General features: G+C 36.7%; 1 protein-coding gene across 39 annotated transcripts in view; it reads left to right on the top strand.

Annotated features, from left to right (window-relative positions):
• EHBP1 (EH domain binding protein 1) overlaps nucleotides 1-12,247 on the top strand; it is a 370,582-nt gene that overhangs the window by 84,766 nt on the left and 273,569 nt on the right. For all 39 annotated transcript variants that reach the window (XM_055377993.2, XM_019021230.4, XM_063696160.1 and 36 more), the window contains one exon: nucleotides 4,811-4,906. Coding sequence is in view for 37 of the 39 variants with exons in the window: in XM_019021230.4 (XP_018876775.1) it covers nucleotides 4,811-4,906 (96 nt within the window). In the remaining 2 variants the exon portion in view is untranslated. The remainder of the gene's footprint in view (nucleotides 1-4,810; nucleotides 4,907-12,247) is intronic.

The following is a 12,247-nucleotide window of genomic DNA, read 5'->3' as shown; positions in this document are numbered from 1 at the left end:
GTGATCTTGGCTCACTGCAGCCTCCACCTCCCTGGTTCAAGCGATTCTCCTGCCTCAGCCTCCCAAGTAGCTGGGATTACAGACGCCCACCACTATGCCGGCTAATTTTTGTATTTTCAGTAGAGACAGGGTTTCACCATGTTGGCCAGACTGGTCTCAAACTCCTGACCTCAAGTGACCACCTGCCTCAGCCTCTCAAAGTGCTGGAATTATAGGCATGAGCCACCGTGCCCAGCCAGTGGTGTGCTTTTTCCTATATCAACCTCATAAAAACCTAAATTAGTGTCTCTGTGGGTTAGTACAATTAGATATTTATTACCATAACTCTTTCTAGTTACCTGTATTAAACTTGTCATTCTTTTTCTAGGTTCAGATTACCACTGTTTGAGGTAAAAGTTGTAGTAAATTCTTAGAAAACAGTAACACTATTTTTTTTTGGTCAGATTTTCCACTTTGAATGTCCTTGGTTTCTTCTCTGGTGAAACTTACTGATCCTCTGCTTTCTACTAGTACAGTTGTCCCTAGGTATATACGGGGGATTGGTTCCAGGACCCCTGTGTATACTGAAATCTGCACATAAAGTCCTGAAGATGGCCCTGTGGAACTTGCATATGTGAAAAGTCAGCCCTCCACATATGCAGGTTTTGCATCTTGTGCACACTGATTTTGGTCTGCTTTTGGTTGAAAAAAGTCTGCACGTAAGTGGAACTGTGCAGTTCATACGTGTGTTGTTCAAGGCCAACTGTAAATAATAATTAGCTAAACGATAGAAAGCTGGCCCTGACTGTACTCATTGTCAGCTATTTAGCTAGACTAATTGGTACTATTACAGTGTCTTAACTCAGCCAGGTTGTACAGCCCCAGAAGGAATATCAAAAAGCCAGAACTCGGTTAGACCTTTTTGCTGGGAGAGAGTTCTTGGATAGAATGGTAAGAAAGAAGCAGTGTATTAGCAACTTAGGAACTAGCATACTAATGTCTCCTTTTATTAATCATAATAAAAAGATTTTACTTTGTTAAGCAGATTGTATTTTTGTTTGTTCAGCAGTCTAATTACTATTCCCTGATCCAGGACTGAGGATTTAGAGGACCAAGCTTTAGGATACCTGAGGAAATTATCTGAAACTATCATCTCCTAACTCTGCCCAGTTGTTAGACGGTCTCCGTATTCCCTGCTTTTCCCACTTTTGATCACTGTGCCATACACTGAAATATTAAGTCCTAAGGGATAGAAGACTATTTTCTTGACTACCATGCAAATTAGAGATAGAGCAGGGCATGATATGGGTTTGGTGAGTCATGGAGTCTGGGCTCTCCTCCTGGTTGCTAGTATGAGTTCATGCAAACCATTTACTCTTTGCTTGCTTCAATTTCCTTATCCAGATCTGAATTAGATCTAAAGATATTTTCAGGTCTAAAAATCTCTGATGGGTATTTTTCATTGAGAATTTAATAGGTAGCCTTGCTTTTCTGCTGGGGATGATTAGAAAGATTCAGTGATTACACTCTTTTTCTAACATTTTTATTGCATGGGACAACTATGAAAATTTAATTGTGGGAAGCTTGAAGAGACCAGAAAAACAGCTTGATTAACCATAAGAGTTAAGGTTGTTATAAGTTTTCAGAATTAAGTATAAGTTTTCAGAATTAAGTTTTAATTAAGTATTAAGAGTGGAGTTTTGATTGATTATCTAGGGTGCACAGAAATTTACTTTTCAAAATGGAGGTTGTTTACTTTGTGGAGTTTTTGTTTTAGGGCTGTCAACAGACATGGAAATAGTCAGGGAACTAGAGAAATCTCTGGGGAGATGTTTTTTAATCAAGAAAACTCTGTTCTGTACCTTTCACTATGGTATGCTAAGTGTCGTGATAAGCCTCTGTTTCCATCTCTGTACCTGAAGTTTTGTGATAGGGTGGCAATAGAAAGAGAATAGAGGGAGAATTATTGACAATTCGTAAGTTGGATTTGGTGTACACTGTTAAACCTGTATCTTCTTTTGGCATTTTAACTAGTAAGATGTGATAAGATTTGCGTGGACCTAAGTTTACCTAATCTTGATCCCTTCTCGGTTCCTTGGCCCAGGTTCAAATCAAATTCTGCTACTATACTTTCTGTGTGATCTTGGGCAAGTTTGTCCCTCAGTTTTTCAATCTGTTAAATCTGCTGCCTGACTTGCATCTGCACTCATATACTGTAACTTCTTTTTCTATTATTATGGAAGAATGGTCTGTGCTGCCAGGAAGGATCAATCTGTCTTATTGTATACTGTTAAGGACATTAGCAATTCTCCCTTCTCTCTTCTGCATCATTAGATTTTCCCTCTCAACTGAATATTTCCCATCAGCATAAAATATTTTTCTCTTCTTAAAATTCTCTTCTGCCACGATTTTCTCCACTAGCGCCAACCTGTTTCTTTTCCTTTCAGCAAAACACCCCAGAGGAGTTGAGTATATTTGCTCTCTTCAATTTGTTTCTTCCCATTCTTTCTTAAATTCATTCCAGTCAGGTCTTTGTTCTCATCACTTTACTGAAACTGCTCTTGTAAAGTTATTAATGCCTTCTCAAACTCATACTCCTGGGCTCAAGCTATCCTCCCACCTCAGCCTCCCAAGTAGCTGGGATTCCAGGCATCAGCCACTGTACCTGGCCTTATTAATGGCTTCTGCTTTGTTAAATCCAGTGACCGTTTTTCAGGCCTCATCCTATTTGACTTGTCATCAACATTTGGCACAGGTGATTGTTCTCTTCTCCTTGAAACACTCTTATCACTAGACTTTCAGGATGCCACACTTTTGCTTCAACTGATGGGCCTTTGCTGGCTTCTTCATTTTCTTGACCTGTTTAATGTTTTTCTCCGAGACTTAGTCTGTGGAGCTTTATATTCTTTATCTGTACTCACTCCGTTGGTATTATCTGTATTCTTAAACTTTAAATATTACCTGTATGCTGACAGTTCCCAAATTTGCAGCTCCAGACACGTAATCCAGCTGCTTATTTGAACATCCACCCTTGAATATCTAAGAGGCAACTCATATTTAATGTGTGTGAAATGGAACTTCTGAACTTATTTCCCAAATCTGTCCTTTCTATAGTCTTGCCTGCTATCTGTTAATAGCAATTCCTTTCTTCTAAAAGGTAGAAGCCTTAGAATCAGCCTTGGCTACTTTCTTTGTCTCTTATAATCAGGCAGCACATCTTGTGGACTCTACCTAGAAAATATAAAAAGATACCCAGAATCTGGCTGCTTTGTACCACTTTTCTATCACCCCAAGCCAAGTAACCATCACATCTCCCTTGGATTATTGCAGTAGCTTTTTAATTGATCTCCCTGTTTCTCTCTTATGTTTGGAACCTGTTCTCAAAACATTAGCCAATATGAGCCTGTTGAAACATATTAGATTGTCATTCGTCTCCTTGAAACCCTCCAGTGGCTTCCCATTTCACTCAAAATATAAGTCAATATCTTTGCAATGACCTACCAGGGCCTTATATGATTGGACCCTCCTTTATTTCTCTGGCCTTGTGTCTTACTGCTATCCTCTTCACCACTCTGTTCCAGCCACATTGCCCTCTTTATTATATAAGAGCCTCAGCACCTTTCCAGTTGCTGGTTTTTCTTCCTAGATACCTCTTTTCATGCATTTACATGTCTGATTCCTTTACCTTGTTTTTGGCCTTCTCTCAAGTGTCATCTTCTCAATGAAGTCTTCTCTAAGCACCCTATTGAAAAATATTACCTTTTCTTACCCCCAGTTCTTCTTCCCTACTTTTTTTTCACTACAGCAATTACCTCTACCTAACATATTATATATTTTTCTTAATTGTTCTGTTTGTGTTCTCTTCCTACTGTATTGTAAACTCCCCCAAGGCAGATTGTTTTTCACTCCTCCAGGGCCTAGAACAGTGCTTGGCAGATAGTATCAATTAAGCAAATGAGTGAATGAATGAATGAATAATAGAAGAACATCATAAGGTTCTTATGTAGATTAAATGAGTTTAACATAAGTAAATTCTTAAGACATGGACCGGCACATAGAAAGTACTCTATAAGTGTTAGCTTTTATTATAATTTTCATAGCATGTCCATGGACAGTCCTGTAGCCAATAGAGGTGAAGACTTAGTTGAGTTGAGATGTCTTGGCATGCCATCTTCCATTAGCTCGACTTTGACTAGAAGTTCCACAAAGGAAGAACTATGGTGGTTACCCCCAAATTTTGGAGTGTGGAGGTTCCTTAGGGAACCTTGATAATCAAGATTTACAAGGAAAAAAATACCTATAATTATCAGTACTAGGAATATTACCTGGAGAAACTGATGCTGTTCTTTATCTGCCCCAAATAAACAGTACAGTTTAGTGGGAAATGAACTTAAATGCAAAGTTATACAGTTAGTTTTTTCTTTTAAAGTATGAATTTGTCTTAAAGTTCCTAGTCCACAAAAATAATTTTTAAAATATCTCTTCTAATAAAATACTTTAAACAGATAGTAGCTTTTGAAAACATGAGACATCATGTTTTCATCATTTTTGCATGTTCTTCTGTGTGTATGAGGGGATGAAGATTTGTTTACAGATAGTAATCTGTAGCTGTCATATGATGTAACTATCTTGGCCCAAGCTTAATGCTTGAAAAGTTTTATTTGATTAAGCATTTTTGTTTCAGGGATACTACGTAGGGTCAATATACCATTGTAAATTACTAACACTGCATTTCCTGTACTTCATATTGAAGGTATCATTTTATTCTGGTAAATTACTAACGTTGTATTTCCTGTACTTCATATTGAAGGTATCATTTTTATTCTGGTAGGCACATAGCTGGCAACCTGGAATAAAAAATCCCTATCGTGGTGTTGTTGTGTGGCCTGTTCCTGAAAACATTGAAATCACTGTAACACTTTTTAAGGTAAGTTCCATTTTTATAGGCTATAGAATTTATTATATAACCAGGGTACCAAATGACAGAATATTTCAGTGTTCATTGTTCTATACATTTGTGTCCAGTCTGGTACCTACTGTGCATTATTTTTAGGGACATAGCAATTTATAACAATGCAAAGGAATCACAGTATTTCATGGTTTATAAAGTTGGGGATCTTCTTGAACTTGTTACAATTCAGATCAGCTGACATAGTTCTTTTACCACTTCCTACACTCTACCCACAGAAAACTATAAAATGCCTTCCCTGTGGAAAGCTGAGGTGTGTGGAATTCTGGGTCTTGACCTTCATTTTGTTAGCCTTGTTTGATAAAAGGATCCTTTAAAATTAGTATATGATAAATATCTTACTAATGTTAATATAACAAGATATGTTTTAAATTGATATTTGATAAATATTTTATTGATATTAGTATTTATAAGTGTTGCTGCTTAAAGGCAAAATGCTGGTTGTAAATTCAAAGTGCAGATCTAAAAACATAGTTGTTCATATACCCCCGTGCTTATTTCATATGTATTGTCTCTTGAAAGTCTTCCATATGTCTTGAAACATTATAAAGTAGCCCCTACATATGGTAATTAAGCACTTGAATATTTACTTTCCTAACCAACTCTTTTCCCACATCAAAAAAAGTTGGGGACAGGTATGTCTCAGTGTGTCCCAGTTTTAGCCTTTTGGAAGGTGGTGGAGTTAGAAAACGAATGTTTTATTTCTTCTTTGTAAATTGTGTTGAGGCTACTTTTATCATCGTATATAGCAGGGGAGAAGTCATCTCATTAAGCATAATTTAGTAACAGAAATTTGTGGAAATCCACTAAATATTTTAGGACATGAAGTTAAAGTAGAGCCAAATGATGTGGCTTAGAGTATGACATCATTGTGTAAATAGTGCTTTTGATTTTGTGGAACAATATATTAATTTATTTATTCAGAAAGTACTGCAGAGTTCAATAGAACAAAACAATATGAATATTAATGTACTAGCCCATAAATGGAATACTAATTTTAAATGTTCTGTGTTATATATTTATTTTATTAATGATTCTTAGCACATTATGTGTATTTTGTAGTTTTGATATTACTATTATGGATATTATAGCATTACTTGATTGTCTTTGTCAGATGTATACCATCCTTGATTTATTCAGGGAGAAATAGGAATGAGGCAGTAACTGCTATTCTTTTTTTTAGGATCGTCAAAACCACTCTGTTGCTCTTTTAACCGGCTGTCCAAAGAGCCAGTTATTAAGCCCCTCCTATCCATTTTTGTCCTACTGGAGTGATACACTAGTCTTGGTAATTAAGAGCAATATCTCTGGTGTCAGAAGAATCTTTATATGCATTATTAGTTCATTTAACTTTCACAGCAACTCTAAGGTTTTATAATGATTCTCACTTTACTGATAAGGAAACTGAGACTAGAGAGGAACGTAACTTGTCCAAATAGACTGTGATTTAGCCCTGTTCTGCCTACTCTGTAATAAAAAGAGTTGCGAATATTGATCACCGCAGTAGGATCTCTGACATACTTGAGGAAGACTTTTAAGTAATTTCTTGTTTTGTTTTAGTCTGTATTGGCAAAGCAAATGGATGGACATAGTTATACAACATTTTAATAAAATGGTGATAGAGAATGAGGGGCTAGAATAGAGCTGAAAAATAGCCTTCGCCTTGTGTTTTGGGAAAGGTTGTGCATTGACAGTGATTCTGAGTTGAAAGTGGCTGTTGAAATGTGTTGCTTGGAGGGTTAGGAGATAAGTGAGGTTTTCAAGTACTGATGAGAATGTTCAGCATAACCTTATCACTGAATTTTTAGATTTGGAAGGTTAGTATGTAGAAAAAAACCCAAACACCCCTCCCTCTCAGTCTGCTGTATTAAACCTTTCTACACAATTGTGCTATTGAGGCAAACTTGTGACCATTTTCAATATTTAAATGAGTATTTTCAATGGATACTTTCATCTTCCTGACTCCTTCCATCCTCCCAGAATTCTTATAGATAAGCAGAAAAGTAAAACAGAACAAAATGGAACAACTTTTCATTTGTTCACGGTAATTTTTGGATCTTGTTTTTGAACAACACTTAAAATATTCAAGTGAAAAACTTCACATTTCCTCTTTTTAAAACTTGTATTACATCTCATAATTCACTTCATCTTGAAATTTGCAAATAGGAAGGACTGCTCTGAACCCTTTTTGCCCTTAGTGAGTAGCATACACAGAGGTATGCTCATAGAGGAGGTGCTTTTTAAAAAAGTTATCAGTATGTTTAATTTTTCTGTGATTTAACCAAAAATTAATTTCTTTAGCCTGCTTTTGAGATTTGAGTTAAATTGAAAATAGCTGTTTCCAGTAAATTTTTTTTTTAAAAAGGCTTTTAGGATTTTGAGAAGGACAATGGCTCTTCAAGCTATTTTTAATTTTTCTCTTTAGTGCAGTGCTAAGAAAGGAGACAGTAGAGGGAGAGTAGGATATAAAAAAAGGCTTAATTGAATTACACTAGAAGCAATTCTCATTACAAATGTTTTTGTCTGCTCAGTAATATAGTTAATTATGTAGAGATACCATTTTTAAGTGCCTTGGAAATGAACAGCATTGCTGCTTATTTTACATCTTTTTACTGACTTGGCCCTATAAGATGTGCCTCTTGGTCTCATTAAAATTATTCTTTGGTAAAAATTATTTTAGGGATAATACATTATCTGTGCTTTAAAACATATTTCATTGCTTTAAGAGTTAATATATGTCATATGTATATGGTGCTGTTAAATATTTATTAATTTATAAGATATATATTCATTACTTCATTAATCCAATATTCTTGAGAGCCTTGCTATGTGCCAGGTACTTTTCTAGATCCTGGGGGCACAGTGCCTACACTGAATCAACAAAGTGGGTAAAAGTCAGACAGACCTGGAACAGCAACATAGCTTAAACACTAGTTGTGCATTGTGGGAAGCTGCATCTCTTAGGTTTCATTTTTCTGCTCTGTTAAATGGGAGTGAAGATAGTACCTATCTCATAGGTTGCTATGATGAGTAAAACACTTAGCACAAGAACTGGGACATGGTGTTGCTCAGTAAATATTTTATATTATTATTTTGATACTAACTGTGCTGGAGCTGTGCTGCATTCCTCAAAACACAAAATGAGAGGGGAGGGATAGGCACGGAGAATGGTATGATGTCTCCCCTGCATTGCATCACACTGTATTACTTGCTTTCTAAAGTAGTACTCTCTGTGCTCTAAGTGCATCATGGAAAAGCTCTTTCAACCTTTATGTACAATTCTTTTTCTCCTTAAAACCAGTTTATTGGCAGAGCCAGCTGAGGAAACAAATATTAAGTATATTTTTTCCACTTCCCTTTTCTTTCTACCCTTTCCCTGTTCACCACCACCAAAGAAACTTATTTTGGCAGGTTTTTATCCTACCTATGTGAATTTACTCATAAAAATAGTTGCTTCAGTACAGCTCAAACTCAGCCAGGTGCCATGCTATTATACTAGAAAATGAGTAAACAGACATAAGAAGTAACTAAGGAGTTTGGAATTTATCTTATAAGTTGTAGGGGTTGTTAAAGAAATCTGAGTTGGTACTGATATGGTCAGAACTGTGGTTTGGGAAAATTAATCTGTGTACAAGATTGAATGGAGATCAGAGAGACTGAGAGAATGCTGCAGTCACGTTCATCTTGAAATAGCCTAGGTACGATCTCAACTATGGCAATAGAAATAGAAGATCATTAGTAGACCAAAGTGGAATCAATCATAAATAAGATGTTTCTCTATGAGAAACATGGGACCTGAGAGACCCAGTAGGGAAATATCAGAGTCCATCTCCCATCCATGTATGCTCAATCTTAGAGTGCAATGTTGAGCCAAAAGCATGCTTTATTGAGATAATCTCTCATTCTCTTGATACCTCCATTCCTACCTCACCTCTGATACATGGAGTGAACTTGAGTAAGTTAAATGGGCATGTAATGTGACCCCACTACTTTTCTCTCTGTTTCTTATACTTTGTTGCCTTTTGCCTTTACGTACTCTAAAATCTGTGGAAATCTTATATAATCCCACCCAGCCCAGATGTTTTCTCTTTCATGAAGTTTTTCTTGTTCATTCTTGTAAGAAGTAGTGTGTCATTTTCTAATCTCTGGTAAAATCATTTATTTCATTCATCATACATTTATTTGGATTTAGAACTACTGTGTTTGTCTTTGAATCCATGTAACATCTCTACAATCCCTTATATACTAAGTCCCCCATAAATATTTCTCAAATAAATGCTTGCAAAAGTGTGCTTCATTAAAAAAAAAAAAAAAAAAAAAAAAAGGTTGCATTTGGTTGTAGGATCCATTACCCTTTCTCAGATTTCTAAGGTATTTCTGGGGTTAATGAGGGAGAGGTAAGAGGAAGGGCATCAGTAGCCCTGCTGATTTGCCATTTTGTCTAGATTATCAAGTCCCTTTTAGTGCTTTGAAATTCCAGCTGTTTATTTAACCTCTGCACTGAAGAAAACTTTGCCTCTAGCGGTACTTTTAAGATACATACAGGTATAAAAATGAAGGCAGGGCTTTATGTTAGCATTTAATATCTTAATAAGCTGCTTCTTAATAGTACATTTACTGGTTTATCTGTCTCTGATCAGGTAGAGTTAGTGATGGAAGATAGTGATATGCATCAACAAAAATAAAATAGAGGATTTCTTAATATTAAATAATGATTATAATTTAGATAAATTATGGAAGTATTATAAAAGTAGGGTATGACCAGGCACAGTGGGTCATGTCTGTAATCCCGACACTTTGGGAGGCTGAGGTGGGTGATCGCTTGAGCCAAGGAGTTCAAGACAAGCCTGGGCAACATGGTGAAACCCCATCTCTACAAAAAATACAAAAAAACGGACCAGGTGCAGTGGCTCACTCCTGTAATCCCAGCACTGTGGGAGGTTGAGGCAAGGAGATCGTTTGAGCTCAGGAGTTCAAGACCAGCCTGGGCAACATGGCAAAACCCTGTCTCTTTTGAAAATACAAAAAATTAGCTGGGCACAGTGGTGTGTGCTTGTAGTCCCAGCTACTCAGGAGGTTGAGGTGGGAGGATTGCTTGAGCCCAGGAGGTGAAGGTTGCAGTGAACCAAGATCATGCCCCTGCACTGCAGCCTGGACAGCAGAGCAAGACTCTGTCAAAAAAAAAAAAAAAAGTCAAGACTAAGAAAATCACTCAAAACCATGCATTTACATGGAAATTAAACATCATGCTCTGGAATTACTTTGGGGTAAATAATGAAATTAAGGCAGATATCAAGAAGTTATTTGAAGCTAATGAGAACAACGATGCAACAGACCAGAATCACTGGGACACAGCTAAGGCAGGGTTAAGAGGGAAATTCAAAGCGCTAAATACCCATATCAAGAGTTAGAAAAATCTCAGATTAACAACCTAACATCACAACTGCAAGAATTAGAGAAGCAAGGACAAATCAACTCCAAAGCTGGCAGAAGACAAGCAGTAACCAAAATCAGAGCTGAACTGAGGGAAATAGAAAATGAAAACTCATTCAAAAGATCAACAAATACAGAAGTTGGTTTTTTGAAAAAATTAAGATTGATAAGCTGCTAGCTAGACTAATAAGAAAAGAGAGAAGAGCCAAATAAACACAATTAGAAATGATGAAGAGGCTGTTACCACTGACCTCAGAGAAGTGAAAATAACCATCAGAAACTACTATGAACACCTCTTTGCACACAAACTAGAAAACCTAGAAGAGATGGATACATTCCTGGACACATGTACCCTCCCAAGAGTGAACCAGGAAGAAATTGATTCCCTGAAAGGGACCAATAACGAGCTTCAAAATTGAATCAGTAATAAATGGCCTACCAACCAAAAAAAGCCCAGGACCAGATGAGTTCACAGCCAAATTCTACCAGATATACAAAGAATAGCTGGTACTATTCCTACCAAAACTATTCTAAAAAATTGAGGAGGAGAAACTCCTTCCCAACTCATTCTATGAGGTCAACATCATCCTAATAACAAAACCTGGCAGAGACACAACAAAAGAAAACTTCAGGCCAATATCCTTGATGAACATCGATGCAAGAATCCTCAGTAAAATACTGGCAAACTGATACTAGCAGCACATCAAAAAGCTAATCTACCACGATCAAGTCAGCTTAGTCCTCGGGATGCAAAGTTGATTCAACATATGCAAGTCAATAAATCTGATTCATTACATAAATAGAACTAAAGATAAAAACCACGTGATTATCTCAATAGATGCAGAAAAGGCTTTTGATAAAATTCAACATCCCTTTGTGTTAAAGACTCTCAAAACTAGGTATTGAAGGAACATATATCAAAATAATAGCTATCGATGACAAACCCACAGCCAACATCATATCGAATGGGCAAAAGCTGGAAGCATTCCCTTTGAAAACTGGCACAAGACAAGGATGCCCTTTCTCACCACTCCTATTTAACTTAGTATTGGAAGTCCTGGCCAGAGCAAAAGAAAGAAATAAAGCGCATCCAAATAGGAAGAGAGGAAGTCAGTTTATCCCTGTTTGTAGACGACATGATCCTAATCTAAAATACCCCATAGTCTCAGCCCAAAAACTCCTGCAGCTGATAAATAACTTCAGCAAAGTTTTAGGATACAAAATCAATGTGTAAAAATCACTAACATTCCTATACACCAACAAAAGCCAAGCCGAGAGCCAAATGAGGAACACAATCCCATTTATAATTGCCCCAAAAATAATAAAATACCTAGGAATACAGCTAACCAGGGAGGTGAAAGATCTGTATAATGAAAACTGCAAAACACTGCTCAGAGAAATCAGAGATGACACAAACAAGTGGAGAAACATTCCAGTGCTTGTGGATAGGAAAAACAAATATCATTAAAATGCCATACTGCCCAAAGCAATTTACAGATTCAGTGCTATTCCTATCAAACTGCCAATGACATTCTTCACAGAACTTGAAAAAACTTTTTAAAAATTCATATGAAACCAAAAAGTCTGAATAGCCAAGGCAATCCTAAGCCAAAAGAACAAAGCTGGAAGCATCATGCTACCTGACTCCAAGCTATACTGCAGGGCTATAATAACCAAAACAGCATGGTACTGGTAAAAAAAAAAAAAAAAAAAAAAAGCAGGCATGTAGACTAATGGAACAGAATAGAGAACCCAGAAACAAGGCCACACACCTGCAACTATCTCATCTTTGGCAAAGCTGACCAAAAAAAGCAATGAGGAAAAGACTCCCTATTCAATAAATGGTGCTGGAATAACTGGCTAGCC

The sequence above is a fragment of the Gorilla gorilla genome, chromosome 12, assembly GCF_029281585.2.
Source record: "Gorilla gorilla gorilla isolate KB3781 chromosome 12, NHGRI_mGorGor1-v2.1_pri, whole genome shotgun sequence".
NCBI classification, from domain to species: Eukaryota; Metazoa; Chordata; class Mammalia; order Primates; family Hominidae; genus Gorilla; species Gorilla gorilla.
Note: the sequence above shows the minus strand (reverse complement) of the source record. Positions and strands in the feature narration are given on the sequence as shown.